Here is a 17,428-nt window from a genome sequence, read left to right as displayed (position 1 = left end):
GGTGTGTTTGGAAACTTCTACTGCAGTTTGCATGAAAAAGGAAAGTGCTCATTCTATTTTGGAGCTCTCTAGGGAAATTATGACTTTCCTCTTGTGGTCTTGAGTATTGCATGAAACAGTTTCCTCAGAAGCATTGGTAAGAATATCAGTGATGGTTTTCGCTTTTTGAGTTTATGATTTTTGTTTGTTTAGTTTCTAGTGAAGTAACTTTTTAGTTTTGTCTTTTTTAAATAATGATTTGTTTTGTCAAGCTTGTGCTTAGTTGGTTGGAGTTTATTATTTTTCTTTTAAGTTTTTCTTCTTTTGCTGCTAATTTGTCATTCAGAATAATTTGGAGAATTGGTATTCAATCAATCCTTGATGAGATACACAATAAAGTAAGTAGCTGAGGTTATATTTTGAGATTAAGAAAACAAACATAAAAGGTAAAACTAAGGAAAACAAACCCCAAGTCATTGCAACATACAAATATACTTCAAGCCTTATAAGGCTTGTCAATTTTAAGGTTTAGCCATATAAACCAGTGACCTTTGGTTGTTTACGTTTTTCATATATATAATTTTAGTTTACATAATTGTCCATAGTTTTAGTAAATTTACTTGACCACATTGCTTTTTCCTATACCATATCTCAAGTGCACATGACTTCCACTGGGAAAGAAATGACTAGTTTATAGGTAATCTAAAAACATCTGTTCCAAGTGAAGCAATAGATACAAAATACGATATTTAAAAATACATGTGAAAGAACTAAACATTTATCAATATATGGAATATTAAGATAGTTGCCAAGTATTATTTCAAGTACTCTAGGCTTACTAAAATCTATGAAAAGACAATCATGTTTTTAGAGCTCATTATATTCCATTCCCTCTTTTCTTTTGACCCCCAATGTCTCAGCCCACGTACTCTAGCAGAACCTCTTCATGAAGGGTAAAAGCAGTCATGTAAAAGTGTATTATTTAAAGAGCTAAAATGTGAGATGGCTATAAGACATTTTGAGTTAATCTGGCTAGATTTGGAGACTATGGATTTCTGAACTATAGGAGAGTATTATAGGCCAGGACTTTAGGAAACCGACGTATCATCTGTTACCATCAAGAATACATTGTTATTTTTCCTGGGACTAGAGTCCTCAGAATAGAGAGCCAGGCAGACGTGAAATTTCTTGTTGTAATTTCAATGAGGCTGGGGAATATCAATATATAACGACTGATATGAATAAGCATACATATGAATGTATGGACACTACAGTTTTGGAAAGCACTTTTGAAGAAAGATAATGTTGTCCATGTCTGGAGGAAGTCAATAGAAACATCAGCGACAGTGGCCTCAGTAAGCAGCTGAGGTGGGGTTTTTGTTTAGGTGTAAATCACTGTGGGAGGATCCTCCCTACTCTGCTGACAGTAATAGTGTGCAACATCTTCAGCCTCCACTGGATTTATGGTGAGGGTGAAATCTGTCCCAGACCCACTGCCACTGAACCGGGCTGGGACCCCACTTTCCCTGTTGGATCCTCTATAGATCAGGAGTTTTGGAGGCTGTCCTGGTTTCTGTTGATACCAGTTCATTAAGTTGCCCCAACCTGTGTAAGCTACACTCTTGCTGGCCCTGCAGGAGATGGTGGCCACCTTCCCAGTAGACACGGCCAGGGAGGCTGGAGACTGGGTCAGCACAATGTCCCCAGTGGAGCCTGGAATGATAAACACACAAAATCAATGGTTGCAGATATAGTGAGGCACCTTGTGTTAGTGACAAGATGGGAGTCACTGTAACATAAAGCAACTGGTAACTGAAACATATGAAACCTAAAAGAAATACTTAAACTTTCCCGACTAAGGACTTTAAAGACAGACAGCAGAGACTGCCACAAAGTATGAATAACCCTCTCTGATCCTCTCACCTGGAACCCAGAGCATCAGAAGCCACAACACGGAAGCCCAGGACTCCATATCTGAGAGCTGGACTGCAGGCTGTTCCTCACACATGTCAGTTAGGCTGTGCTTTTAAACAAGCACTGAACAATATAGACGGTTGCCTAATGAGTCACTATGCAAATTATTTCAGAATGCCTTGGGTTGATGATGAAACAGGACAGCTGCTCTCCTTTCACTCACTGTGTCAGTTGCTGTTCTCGTTCTGCCTGAAATGCCATGTGGTAGACTATACCATGACTATTATTCTACAAGGATAAATTTATTTCAGGCAAGCTCTTTCTCATTCAGTACTAAGGTTTCAAATCTTCTTAAACATCAGTGCTTTCCAGGTAGTGATCAATTTTAGAAAGAGGAGGTCAGCAGATTTAACAATGAATCAACATCACTCAGATGGGGAAGGGCAGGTGGGTTCCTAAGTAAATCTGCTATACAGCATGTCTGCTCATGTGATCCAGAGCTGGAAAGGGTGGGAGGTGTGGATATGCAATGTAGGTGAAGGTTGGGAATTTATAGTAGTCAGTAAAATAGTGTAGTGATTTCCCCCTATAATCCTACCGCTAGGGAGTCTGAGGAAGAAAAATGACCACTTTGAGACTAGCCTGATTAAACTCAGAACTGTGTCTCACAGACAGACAGATATAACAGGCAGATAGCTTAAACTTACATTATATACACTACTTTACTGCAGTGTGGGTAAATCAGGTCTTTCCATCTTCATTTCCTATAACCAATCCCCTAGTGTTCTCCAAATATAATCGTTACTATGAATGAGTCCTACTCATAGGAGCAATCAATCAGTTCCCACCTTCCAGTCATTTTTTTTTTTGTCACCTGGAGTTCTATAGCAAGGCCTCATGGTACAAACACATCAGGTAGAGTTATATAATCAGTGAGCTTTATTTTAGACCATGGAGCTCAAGAATTATATCTAGAAATATTTCTTAGGGGTTAAGAGTTACCATCAATTTATTGCAAGTCATCTATCAATGTGATCTATTTAATATATTCATAGTAAATACTTCTGTTAGTCTTCATAACACTGAAGAATTTGAGTGCAGTGTAGACCTGACAATCAACAGAACAGACTAGAATTTCCATAAATAAAACCATATACTCACAGCCAGCTGATATCCGATAAGGAAGTCAAAGATTTACAATGGAAAAGAGATGATGTCTTCAATAACTTGTGTTGGGAAAACTGAGCATCCAAATGCAGGAAATTAAAAGTGGGTCCCTTTTTTATCACTATGCACAAATATCAGCTCAAAGTGGATCAAAAGCTTTTATATCAGACCTGAAACTTTGAAATTACTGCAAGAAGGAGTTGAAGAAACACTAGAAATTTTAGGCATAGGCAGAAACTTTTTGAATACTATCCCAGGGGCACGAAAGATAGGAGAAAGACTTGACAACTGAAAGTACATCAAACTAAGAACTTCCTGCACAACAAACGACATAGTTATTAAACTAGAAAGACAGAGCTTGGAGATCTTTATCAGCAATACATCTGAGAAATACTAATATCCAAAATATCCAAAGTATTCAGCAATCGAAGGACACGAATCCTTCCTCAAAGTAATAAATCAATTACAAAATGGCAAAAGAGCTAAGGAGAGACTTTTCAGAAGAAGTAAGAATGGCAAAGAAACACAAGAGGAAATGTTCATCCTCGCTGGCCATAAAGAAAACACAATTGAAAAGAATTCTGAGATTTCATCTTGTCCCAGTTGGATTGGCCACCATTATGAATTCAAACAACACCAAATATTGGTGGGGATATGAAGAACAAGTGACCCTACTGTATTGTTGTGGGAATGTAAACTGGTACAACCACTTTGGGCCACAGTTTGGAAGTTCCTCAAAAACCAAGCAGTTCTTCTTACAACCCTGACATAACACTCCTGAACATCACAAGCCAAGATAACATATAGACACTTGCACATCCATGTTCATTGCTGTATTAGTCACCATAGCCAAGTTGTGGAAACAGCATAGATGCCCTACAATAGATGAATAGAATAAAAACATTGTGGTACCTATTCACAGTGGAATTTTACACAGCCATTACAGAGAATAATATGTCATTTTCAAGAAAATGGATGGACCTAGAACAAATCATGTGAAGTGAGGTGATCTATGCTGAGAGAGCCAAAGGGTGCATGTTTTGTCTCATGTGAGAAGGCTAGATCTAAAATGTACTGAGTGTAGTGAATTATACAGGTCTTTATGCATTCATACACAGTGATACCAGAGGGGGATACTCTTAGGAGAGGAACAGAAAGTCACAATGATATACACATCTGATCATACAAACTAACTTTTTTTTTTTTTTGCCAGTCCTGGAGCTTGAACTCAGGGCTTGAGCACTGTCCCAGGCTTCTTTTTGCTCGAGGCTAGCACTCTACCATTTGAGCCACAGCGACACTTATGACTTTTTCTGTTTATGTGGAGCTGAGGAATGGAATCCAGGGCTTCATGAATGCTAGGCAAGCACTCTACCACTAAGCCATATTCCCAGCCGCACAAACTATCATTTATCAAAACAAAGCCCAAAAGTGGAAACAAGAGTTTTTTTCTTCATTTCTGTTTTTTACAATCATCTGTGTATTTATTATTTTTTCTTGTCAAGATGATGTTCAGAGGGGTTACAGTTACATACTTAAGGTAGTGAATACATATACATTTCTTGCCATACTTGTTACCCCCTTTCTCATTTTTCTCCCTCCTTCCAACCCCTTAACCTATACCCCTTTGCTTTCTTCATTTTTAAAAAATGTTACCCTCGGTGTACATTGTCAATTTGGTCTACAATGTTTATGACCTCTACGATTATTAACTGTAAAACAATTCTTTCCAGATTGGGTTATTTACACATATACATTTCTTTTCTTTTGCTTAGTGTAATCTGTTCCTTTTTTTCTCTATTTTCTTCCCTCCACCCTGCTACCCTTGAGTGGCTTAGATTGTTTTCATCAGTTTTAGTTTTCCTTTTGTTCTGTTTTTTGGTTTGTCTGTCTTTGATAAGGTAAGAGGGACATGAGAATTGAGGCACAAGGGGCGAACAAATGCAGCAATGGTACTTAAAGAACACTATGCTGAAAATAAACCATACAACTTGTGGGTCAGAGATGGGAGGTGTCTGGTTCAGGATGATTTCCACTCATACAGCAAAGGAATAAGTGTGAAATGCAGTGTTGATAGTTCGTGATGGAGTCTCCTTCTCCCAGTACAGAGACCAAAAGAACTGTGTTTTCCAGAGCTTCAGCACTCATCTGCTTTCCTGAAAGCCAAGCTGCTAGGATGGAAGGTTAAAAAATAGACTGTGGTGAAGTTATCAGGTCTGAACTTCTGGTCACCTTTGTATCAATGGTGCATGGGAAACATTACCAACTATCAGAAAAGAGGATTGGCTATGGAAGAGCTTTCAACCAAGGGATCTATTTAGTCCTTGCTTATGGAGTGACTTGGAGCTTTGGAAATTGGTGGAGCTGTCCATTGGGAGTAAATTTTGCCACTATAAACAAATTATTCATTGCCTAGGACAAATACAAAAACCATTTTGGATAAATTTAGGGTAGTCTCATTTTGAACCTTGCAGTTTTAAAAAATTGAGACAGTGTTATACTTACTGAAATGCCGCAATTAAAGTGAAACATATACTCCCCACATAAAGAAAACATATAAAAGGAAGTTGAAGATATAATACATTTTTTGTGTTCGAAGATCTAACTAAGCAGCATTTAGTTTAAAACAATAATCTCTTACACAACTCTAATACAACTATGAAAAAAATTGTCTAAGCATAAGTCCAAATCAAGTTTTGACAATTGTCTCTATAAGTAAACAAAACACAAAATATATTCCATAGAGAAACAAGTTCTCTTCAGGTCAATCTGAGTTGAGATTCTAAGTTTGTACTGGGCATGAATTCAGGGCCTGAGCCCTGTCCCTGGCTTCTTTTTGCTCAAGGCTAGCACAATACCACTTGAGCCACAGCACCGGCTTTTTCTATATATGTGGTGCTGAGGAATCGAATCCAGGGCTTCATGTATGTGAAGCAAGCGCTCTACAATTAGGCCATATTCCCAGCCCCTAAAAATTACATTTTAAGATATATTTAGTATCTTCTATATTGGAATTGTGGTAATTTTTCCGGTTATCATCAGATATTGTGATAAATAAGTATGCTAAATATATGTTTAAAAGAAAGTTTAGGAATCACTAAGGCAGAAGAATAAATTAAAAGCAGTTACTAGCCTTTACCATGCCAGGGTAGCATGAGTTAGGAACTTAGTTCACTTTGCAGAATGCTCTGTGCTGGGTGTCACCGCTCTTTAGTGTTGTCTTACAAATCCAGAGTGGGAAATAAGCTCAGTGCTGGAGGCAGAGCCACCCTGCCCTGACCAGACAGACGATGTTCAATGTGAGCATCTGTAGTCAACAAGTGAGTGCTTTAGGTCGCCAGTCACCAAATTTGTGGTTTTAATAAAACATTATTGTGACACAGCTGACTAGTGCGATATTGACATATCCATATAAATATATATATACACATATTGGTTAAAACAGTAATAGCATAAAATTAATACTTGACAGTTGTTTTATTAAGATATAGAAAAATATAGAAATAAAAATATAATTAATATTTGAATAAAAATGGAAAATTTGTTTTATGACCATACGGAAAAATTTAGCATAGCCAGGGCTAAAATTAAATAATACAATAATCATTGTAAGATTTTTTCATATATATTTCAGACATTGTAAATGATTTCACAAGTGAAAGTTAATATATATACACACACACGTATACACAGCGCAGATATGAGCAAATATCTACATAATATTCGTACATACGTAGGTATTTTAAAAATGTGTTTTGGGCTTGCACTTCACTATGATGTCTGATGAATCAAGATCCATGAAGGGAATGAATTAAAAGATCAACTCAGAGGAGCTGCAAGTTCCTAAAACCGAAAGCTTCACACATTGTGGAGGGCACAGCTGTGCTCTGAGGCGCTGAGAGTTTTTGTTTCGAAGTGTAACACTGTGGTACCCTGGCCACTCTGCGCAGAAATAAATACCAACATCACTTGTCTCCACATCGCTGATGGCAAGAGTAAAGTCCGTTCCAGAACGACTGCCACTGATCCGTTCTGGGACTCCGGAAACTCGGGTGGATGTATCATGTACAAGAGGTTTAGGAATCCCGCCTGGTGGTTGTTGGTACCACGAGTACTTGATGTTCTCCTTGGGATTGGTTTGGCAGGTGATGGTGACTCTGTCCCCAGGACGGACAGACAGAGAAGCCGGAGACTGTGTTATGGCATTGCCTATTTTCAAGCCTGCAATTTCATAAGACATGAGAAATTCATGTGAAGAAATACATTAGAAGACTGGTTTAACACATGCAAGTCTGCATGTTATAGTTTTTATAAAATCCATTTTTTAGTGCAAAGGACCCATATCCTTGACAGAGATTAGTTCAGAAAAAAAAATATGAGGAGACCCTGTGGGAGCCTTCTGGCAAGTTTCATTAGAAGGCTGCTCAGAACACCACTCCTCATTCCCCCTTCTCACCTGAGAGAAAAGGCAGCAGAAAGCCCAAGAGCTGGGACAGAGACCCCATCATGCTTGGACAGCTCTAACCCACTCCACTTCCTCTGTCTCCTCTCTTGGGGGACCTATTCATAGCAACCCTGTAAAGATTATGCAAAACAGATTCAGTTAGAGCTCAAACTCCAGGTCCAGTACACAGAACTTCAGTTTCCATTCCTCTGATCATTTGCATCATTGAATATGGTTAAAATACTGTGTAGTATTTTCCTGGAATCCATGACAAGAGTGTTCACAGTGGTCAGTAAACCTGACCAAAGAAGCTGGCTGGAAAACTCCTTTATGCCTCCCTAGTAGCTGAACAGGATGAAGAAAATCAATGAAGACAAAGAGCATTTTTTGGGGGGAGGGGTTGGTAAGGCTGAAAAAAATCACGACATGAGAATACGTTAAAGAAGACGTATCTGCTGGGCACCAGTGGCTCACACCTGCAATCCTAGATACTCAGGAGCTGAGATAGGATGATTATGATTAAAAGCCAGTCTGAAAAGAAAAGTCCTTGAGTCTCATCCCCAACTAACCAGAAAAAAGCCAGAAGTGGAGCTGTGGCTCAGGTGTAAAGCACTAGCCTTGAGTGAAAAAGCTCAAAGACAGCATTCTGGCCCTGAATCCAAGCTTCTGAACTGGGGGGGGGGGGGGGGGGGGAGAACAAAAAAGAAAAATATAGATGCATTTTCATGACTATGACAGCAATTTTGTGTTTTGTAAGGTTATTTTAAAGGAAGTAAACATAATCACGTGACTTTTTTTAGAATATGAGAATATGACTTTTCTTAGTTTTTAAAATTATTTTTATTTTAACTTTTTTCTTCAGGTGATGCACAGAGGGGTTATAGTCCAAATGTCAGGTAAACGATACATTTATTTTTAAACAATATCACTGCTGCCCTCTTGCTCAGCTTTTCCCTCCTGTTCCTATCCATGAATTGATTTTCAACATAGTGTCTAGTGAATATCACTGTTGCATTTAGCTGAATCACACAGTAGTTCTATTTTTAGTTCTTTGAGGACTGTCTATACTGTTTGCTCTACTTATTATATTTTTACAGTTCCACCAAAGTGTGCAAGAGTTCCTCTTTCCATCTTTGCCAATGCTTTTATTTCTTGTAGTTTTGTATTTTGATAATAGCATTCTAACTGGCATTTGAGAATACTGAATTATCTAGTTATAATTCCGTAGAAAAACAAACATACGGGTGCCATGTTGCATGCTTTAGTAACCAGAGCCTGTTATATATAAAAAAAAAGAATAAAATGTAAAGGTATAGAATCCTGCCTTGGGTCAATCCTCAACACTCTAAAGTAAAACAATGCAAAATAAATTTTAAAGTATTAATATAACTGACATTGTACAAAGAGTAAATATGAAAACACACCAACCACACTTTCTACTTAGAAATGACTTTCAGAAAAAGAAGTAGGGGTGGAACAAGAAAATAATTTCATCATTCTAATATTTAATGGGCTACTTTTATACATCCATAGCTATTTTATCAGCACATATTAATTAGCAGAAGAAATGTGTTTTGTTGTGAAATTTTCATCCAAACAAATCCTATATTTTGACCATATTCACTTCTTCACCTTTCTCCCTGTGTCCTTCCAAATTCTGAATATTCTCCATTTTATTTCCAAAGCACACAAAAATAGCTCATGCACATGCAAGCCAAAAGTATCATCAAAACACACCTTCAGTCTTTTTCAACATTCATGTTTATTCAGTTATGATGCACAGACTCAGTTTGTTCCATGCCATGTGTCCCATCTAGAAGTCACAATGTTGCATGAATTCATGCATTTCTGCTAAAAGTCTCAGATGCAAAACATAGAAAAATTACTTGCTTTGGTGTAGTTTTGTAACTTTGGGAAAAATAATCCATATCCTTAATAAAATATACACATACCTATTACCTGCCTGCCTATCTATCCATCCATCTATCCATCAACCTACATATTATAACGTTCTATATAATCTATACCAGTACATAACAGAGAAAATTTTCTGTGATTAAATATGGTAAAAGTAATTATCTTTAATGCCACAAGCTAGCAGCTAAGTCATCCCTACCCCTGGCTGTGCCAGTGTCACCAAGATGTTGGGAGCCAAACTTGCTGCTAGATTCATTCTTACCTCTGGCTGTGCTGTCACCACCAGGATTTGCTAGATGCAAGGACATTTGTTCACAGCCACTATACGGAATTGCTTTACTGTGTCCTCACCTTGCTATGTCTGCTGGAGTAGATTCCTATGTTAATCAACCTTATCCTGTGTTTACTGTAATCAAATGTTGCAAACATCAAAGCCTCTTTATGTTCTTGAAATTTAACAACCCTATGCTATTACCTGGTTCCAAAACTGCATATAAGCTGGGAGTTGAGAATAAACTTGGCTGCAGTCTTGAGTTTCAACCTTACGGCTGCAGACCTCCCATACCCCATCTTTGTCTCTTGTCTTTTTTCTCTTGCCTTATTTTTCCTTTTCCTTAATCCTCACCGCCCTCAGTCAGGATTCCCGTTCACTGCCAGCAGGCTCTGCAGGCAAATTATAAATCACTTTTTTTTTTTTTTTTTTTTGCCAGTCTCGGGGCTTAAACTCAGGGCCTGAGCACAGTCCCGGCCTTCTTTATGCTCAAGACTAGCACTCTACGACTTGGGCCACAGCACTACTTCTGGCTTTTTCTATATATGTGGTACTGAAGAATTGAACCTAGGGCAAGCACTCTACTATTAGACCATATTCCTAGTCCCATAAGTCGATATTTTATTTTATTTTATTTTTTGCCAGTCCTAGGCTTGGACTCAGGGCTTGCATACTGTCCCTGGCTTCTCTTTGCTCAAGGCTAGCACTCTGCCACTTGAGCCATAGCACCACTTCTGTCCATTTTCTATATATGTGGTGTAGGGGAATTGAACTCAGGGCTTTATGTTCCGGAGGCAAGCACTCTTGCCTCTAGGCCTTATTCCCAGCCCAGTTGATATTTTTAATAGCTTGATTTTGGATCCAAAATTATTGTTGGATGTATCAGTGTAAGGGAAATGCAAACAGATGAATGTTCTTGAACCTGCAACTAAAACAAAATATTTAGTCACAGGGCATTCATTCTAACAGTCAAGAATAGTCTAATAAAATAGAATTATTTTCAGATGTTAAAGGATGAGATGAAAATACCTGTTAATTTTTCATTTCTCAACTACATTCATGATTTTATCTTTTTTAGTGTTTACTTGCCCTGACACAAAGGCCTGTCCTTGGTGATCTGAGGATTTTGGTTGTTGTTGTTGTTTTGTTGTGTTTGTGTTTGGGCTTGAACTCTGAGCCTGAGCACTGTCCTTGAATTTTCTTGTTCAAGATTACTGGTCTATCACTTGAGTCATAGCTCCACTTTTACCTTTTTTGGTAGTGAATAGGATATCTGTGATTCATGGACTTTTCTGTCTGGGCTTTCTTCAAACTGTTAAGCTGAGATCTCAGCCATCTGAGTTGCTAGGACTGCAGGGTCCCAGATGACGTAAGGATTGTTTAATCCCAATGTCTGCTGTGCTGGATCCCCATTTCATTCCCAGAGGAGGCAAGAGAGGACTCAGATTTCTTTCCTCACTTAACATACATATTGTATCTCAAGGAGGTTATCGTTTTATTTCCCCAAGCTCTATCTAGACATCTACAATACTTTTACTGATGGAAAATGTTATTCAAATGAAGACATAAATATATAAAATCTCCTTGATACTCAATCAAAATGCATTACTTGCTAAAATGAATTTAAAAGCAAACGTGCTTTGACAAACTTGTAGAATTCATGGATTTGTCATAGGAATAGTCTCAATTTTTTCTTTATTTAAACACATGACTACTGAAAATAGATACACAGAATTCATGGAAACTTCATTACCAGGCTATATCTTAGGGTTCCCCCCCTCCATATACTTTAATATTCTCTCTCTGTGTCTTTTTTTTTGTCAAAATGAGTACTATAGTATCTGGACAAGAAATTTGGAGTTGAAAATTTGTTCTTTTTTTATCAACTTGCATTGGACAGGTTTATATGTTGTTAGATAGAAAACATTTTTTCTTCGTTTACTTCTTTTGAACCCTCTCTGTGTGACGTTACCAATCAGATAGCAAGCAGGGACATACTTCTGCTCTGTGGTTGTGGCCCAGGATTCACAGTATTGGTCAGTTGATTGACTCAGCTGCACCTGCCCAAATCAGAAGAGTGTGGCTTTCAGTTCAGCCAGGCCTGGCTGAGTTTTTCTTCTGGGTTGTAACACAAGGGAGGAAAGTTGAAGCTTTGCTGGCAGTAATAAGTCACACTATCTTCAGCCTGAAGGCTGCTGATGGTGAGACTGAAATCTGTCTTAGATCTACCACTACTGAACCTCAATGGTACCCCAGAGATGGACTGCAAAGCATGCTTCATGAGGAGCTTTGGGGCCTGATGGGGTTTCTGCTGGTACCAGTGTAAGCATGTGCCAACGTCCTGACCTGCCTGGCAGGTGAGGGCAACTCTTTCCCCCGGGTCACAGACAGGATGGCTGGAGCCTGGGTCAGCACCCCATCACCACTGGACGCTGAAACCACAGAAGAATCATTACTGAAATGCGACTGTTCGTTTCCTTTAACCTAGGAGGAAAGTTGAAAGGTTATTTCTTCTTTTCTCAAATTCAGATCTAATTATCAATACAAACTCCATGTAGTTCAGCCTTCAGAGAGAAAATGAGAGATTTAAGCCACATCTTTTCTTATAACTTTACCCAAATATTCTTACCTGAAACCCACAGGAGCAAGTCCAAGGAGTTGAGACACGGCCATCATCTTGCTTCTTTATCTTCCTATACTTTGCTCATGCCACAGCCCAGGGGAAGACCTTCTTACACATATTTCCATGTTCATAAATTGGAACACAACATCATTTTAAATTTTCTCTATGTTGAAACATAGAATCAACACAATGCAATAAAAAATCCCTAAAGGAATATTTAAAGTATAAAACGTAAATTTAGAATTTTTATGGCAATTCAAAGGACTCATTATATCCCAGAAAATCTTAAGTTCAGAAATCTGACATTAGATTTTCTGACCTTAGTTTCCTCTTTGCTTTAAAGCTGCCATATTGTACCTGAAGTACGCGCAAACAAAAAATCATCAAGTGACACCATAAAAGTCATAACATACACATCATCTGACTTACGGGATTATAACCCCACTGTATAACCCCTTAATAATAACAGTAGAAGTCAGGAACCATGCACCTAAAGCTCATTCCTGTAATTCTAGCTACTCAGGAGGATGAGATCTGAGGACTGAGGTTTGAAGCCAGCCTGGGTAGGAAAGTCTGTGAGATTCCTTTTTTTAATTTTTTTTTTTGGTTGGGTTTTCTCTTAACTGTATCTTTTTTGTATTTTCTTTTTTTGTACTGGGGATCAAACCCAGGACCTTGCACTTGCTAGGCAAGCGCTTTGCCACTGAGCTACATCCCGACCCTGTGAGATTCTTATATCCAATAAAGCGGTGAAAAGTCAGAAGTAGAGCTGTGGCTCAAGTGGTAGAGTTCTAGCCTTCAGCACAAAACGCTCAGGGACGGTAAGTAACTAGGCCTTCAGTTCAAGCAGCAGAACAGGAATAACAAAAGATGTTAGGAAAGCGATCCACCAGTGCATAACTAGGCGATTTCTAACAAAGCAATGGAGTGGAGGGTAGATGGCTGTCATCATGGCTTTGCAACTTCTCACATTTGTTTCTGGAAGCCATTTTCACCCATGTTTCTGGTAGAGTTTCTGCATGAGGCATTCTCACAAAGATGTTAGAATGCAGTGAAACCTGCAGGCAGACACTGGGGTGGACGGTGAGGGGCGGGGGGGGGGGGGTTGGCGGGTCACCTGTTGGGATCTACAAGCAGTTAGTTTGCCTCCAGTTTTGCAGGTAGATGATCTGGGTGGGGTCAGATGGAATATCAGAGAATACTCTACTCCTGTGTTGAGCTTTACTCAATAACTCAATAACTACCTCAGTCTTGAAATGGCTGTAGCTTAGACATTAATTTCTCTTTTAAAAATAATATTTTATTTTACTGAAAATGAGATGTGCAGAGGGGTTAGTTATGTAAGATAATGAGCACCTTTCTTGTCGAAAGTGTTACACCCTCCCTTGGTTTTTCCACTTTCCCTTTCCACTCGTCCCCCCTCCACAGTTATGAAGTTCATTTCCAACATATTGTCTTGTGAGGATTGCTGTTGCATTGGTTCACCATTTCCCTTTATTTCACCATTTTGTGATTTTCCCTGCCCTTCCCCAATGCAGATGAATGTATATACAAGACACAGGGTACCAAAATGAAAATAAGTGACAACAGGGGATAAATCAAAGTGGAAAAATGAAAAAAAAAAGAAATAAACTCACACCATGCCTTAAAAAAAACAAACTCTCCTGTGTCCATAAATGGAGTTCATTTCAATTAGCATCATTTTTATGGTCATATGTACGTATCTGCTAAGACTATCCTAGACATATACTAATTATTACCAATGAGGCAAATCATGGAGGTTTTGTTTCTCTGTAATACAAAAATTCAACCTGTGTGGATTAACTAGCAGGTCTACTTTGCAAATGACCCTGGAGTAATGCTCTAACAGACTCCTCCCATGTGATGATTGTGTCATCTTTTGAATCAGGTTAGGCATTGCCATGTTTGTTCTGCTGCAGAGAGCGAGGTAGAGAGAATTCTGCCCAACTGCTTCTATCAACACCTTCAAGTGACCTTCAGATCCTGGCTGCATCTGAGCAGCTCTGTCATCAGTGGAGGCCCCAGGAGGAGCAGCTGGGGCAGCCCAGCCTCTCACTTCTGCTTCCCTGGGAGGTTATTGTTATGACTTGTACCACTGTGGGAGGATACTTATCATACTGAAAACAGTAATAAGTGGCAGCATCTTCAGGCTGCAGGCTGCTGATGGTGAGAGAATAATCTGTCCCAGACCCGCTGCCTTTGAACCTGGATGAGACCCCTGATCCTAAATTGGATGCTCTGTATATCAGGCGCTTAGGAGCGTTTCCTGGTTTCTGCTGAAACCAGGCTAACCAACTGTTAATGCCTTGACTGGCCCGGCAAGTGAGGGAGACTGTGTCTCCTGGAGATGCAGACAGGGAGGCTGGAGACTGGGTCATCTGGATGTCACATCTGGCACCTAGCAATGGGAACATAAAACAGATGTCCTCCTTGATAATCATTTTACAAGCGGCCTTCACTGATCTACCAGACAGGCCAAATGTACTAGGCTGAATTAATCCCCAGCATCATTCTTCATTACCTGGGAGCCAGAGCAGCAGGAGTCCCAGGAGCAGCGAAGGGGTCCTCATGTCCATGTTGGGTGCTGACTGGGACTGACAGCTGCACAGGGTGAGCAGCCCATGAAGAAGAGCTCAGGGCAGTGGGCGGGGCTCTGGGCTCATGCAAATCAGCAGGGCTGGGCAGGGCTGCGCACAGCTGCAGGATTGGCTGAGCTCAATGAGTCACCACAGGCCTTGTGTGCACAGGAGTCCCACACAAGAGGAGAGAAACATGGATTTGCCTGCAGAGAATGTGTTTCTCCCTGGACACCATTTGACTGTAGAAGACATTTTAAACACTGTTTTCAAAATGTATAATGCACAGAAGCAACTGATGTAGCAGGGTATTTCATAAATATATTGATATATGTTCTTATTTCTACTTAGATCTTCTATTCTCTCTCACTAAATCTTCCTGGAAAAACAATCACTCTGTGTTCTCCTTACCAAGCACTTACAGGTTTAAATTCTTTTCTTTCTTTCTTTCTCCTTTCCTTCCTTTTTCCTTCCTTCCTTCCTTCCTTCCTTCCTTCCTTCCTTCCTTCCTTCCTTCCTTCCTTCCTTCCTTCCTTCCTCCCTCCCTCCCTCCCTTCGTCCCTTCTTTCCTCCCTCCCTCCCTTCCTCATCCTTCTCTCTCTTTCTTCTCTTTCTCCCTCCTCTCTCCCTCCCTTTCCACATCTCTTTCTCCCTTTATTTTCTTCCTTTCTTTCAGTTTAATTTCGTTTATATTTTGAACTTGGGGCTTGAACTCATGATGGGTGCTGTCTTTTAGCTTTCTTCCTAAATGTTATTGTTCTACCACTTGAGCCACACCTCCATTTCTTGCTTTTTGGTTGTTAGAGAGAAGAGTCTCAAATTTTCTCTTGGACAGGCTGGCTTTGAACAATGATTCTCATAGCTCACATTCATGTGCAGGTAGTTTGATGGGTGTTAGCCATTGGCACCAGGCTAAATGCCCTCTCACCCGTATGTGTGTGTATTCATCCTAGGGCAGGAACTCATGGCCAGCACGCTGTCCCTTAGGTTTTGTGCTCAAGCCTAGCAATCTGCTCTACCACTTGAGACACAGCTCCACTTCCAGATTTTACATCATTAATTGGGAATTAGAATCTCATGGACTTTCCTGCCTGGGCCGGTTTCAAATTGTGATCCTTGCCTCTCAGCCTGCTGAGTAGCTGGGATTTCAAGCATGAGCCAAAGCTGCCCAGCTGTTTAATTTCTTTAAATAAAAAGATGATATATATGAAACATACTGAATGTATTGAAAAGTATCTTGTGGTAGTTTTAATCATGGTCATTAGAATAGAAGTTGAAGCAAGTTTTGCAAGTGCATTTTACTTTGATTTCTCAACAATCACCTGCAAATTTGCCATCACTGAAAGTTTAGATGTCTTCTATCCCCAGTTTTTTCAGTAGAGTGTACTTTTCTAAATCTGAGACCTTTTATTTTTTTTTAATTCTTTCCAGTCCTGGGCCTTGGACTCAGGGCCTGAGCACTGTCCCTGGCCTCATCCTGCTCAAGGCTAGCACTCTGCCACCTGAGCCACAGCGCCCCTTCTGGCCGTTTTCCATATATGTGGTGCTGGGGAATCGAACCGAGAGCTTCATGTGTAGGATGCAAGCACTCTTGCCACTAGGCCATATTCCCAGCCCTGAGACCTTTTATAATTTGTCAACTTTGTGTCATTTGATACTACTTCTGACACTTCATCATCATGAAGTGGTAAGTGTGAGGGTGGACATGATGACTTCAATAAAAAAGCCTGCCCAGATATGAACAGAGATGGAGAGAGAGGAGAGAGGAGAGAGAGAGAGAGAGAGAGAGAGGAGAGAGAGAGAGAGAGAGAGAGAGAGAGAGAGAGAGAGTCTTGATCTTTTCTCAAGCCAGTAAATAAGGAGTCTGAAGAAACATTTTAGAATTGGGTAAAACATGGATAGAAATTGGATCTATGAAATACCATATCATGCCTTCTTTTTGGACACAGCAGTCCACTTTCACAGCAAGAGCAGCCATGTTTGCCTTCATAATGCAGGCCCCAGAATGCTGAGAGTCTAGGAATGCTGAGAGTCTTAGTTATTCATCACAACGCATCTGAGGAGGATGAAGAAGGCAGAGGCATGGACATCTTACTGTCGTGAGGTTGGTGAGTAGTGTGATCGGTTGGCAGTGTGAGGAGTGTATCAGGCACTTGTGCACCATGACAGCTGTGCAGGGAGCTGGCCAGCCTGAGCTGCAAGTTGACAAGGAGGCAGCCAAACAACTACTCTCCAGGATTTGGGCTCTTGGGCTCTGCTCATTATGAGGCTGGCTTGCCCTCTGGTGGCAGACTTGTGACATAGCAACCTGTAGAATTTTCAGTATGGAGCTGCAGTGTCTAGACTGTGAATCTTTACTCCAGTAGTCACAAAGCTGGTTCTATGCCATCTGGTTCAAGGCCAGATTCAGTAGGAGATGCCATTTTATAGCAGTCAGAGAAAAAAAACACCTAGAAGTTCGTCATGAATTCTGAGAATTGAATGGCCACCGGGTAGTTGGCAGTGTAGGATGAGTG

General features: G+C 40.0%; 2 gene segments (V, D, J or C); both read right to left on the bottom strand.

The window, feature by feature from the left end:
- Positions 1-1,360: 1,360 nt before the first annotated feature.
- LOC125356180 lies at positions 1,361-1,952 on the bottom strand. The segment is given in 2 exon segments: positions 1,361-1,692; positions 1,903-1,952. Coding segments are annotated over 2 exon segments (381 nt in total).
- Positions 1,953-14,273: 12,321 nt separating this feature from the next.
- On the bottom strand, positions 14,274-14,923 carry LOC125356165. The segment is given in 2 exon segments: positions 14,274-14,734; positions 14,858-14,923. Coding segments are annotated over 2 exon segments (444 nt in total).
- Positions 14,924-17,428: the final 2,505 nt, after the last annotated feature.

The sequence above is a fragment of the Perognathus longimembris genome, chromosome 8, assembly GCF_023159225.1.
Source record: "Perognathus longimembris pacificus isolate PPM17 chromosome 8, ASM2315922v1, whole genome shotgun sequence".
NCBI classification, from domain to species: domain Eukaryota; kingdom Metazoa; phylum Chordata; class Mammalia; order Rodentia; family Heteromyidae; genus Perognathus; species Perognathus longimembris.
This window is presented reverse-complemented; position numbering and strand designations above follow the sequence as displayed.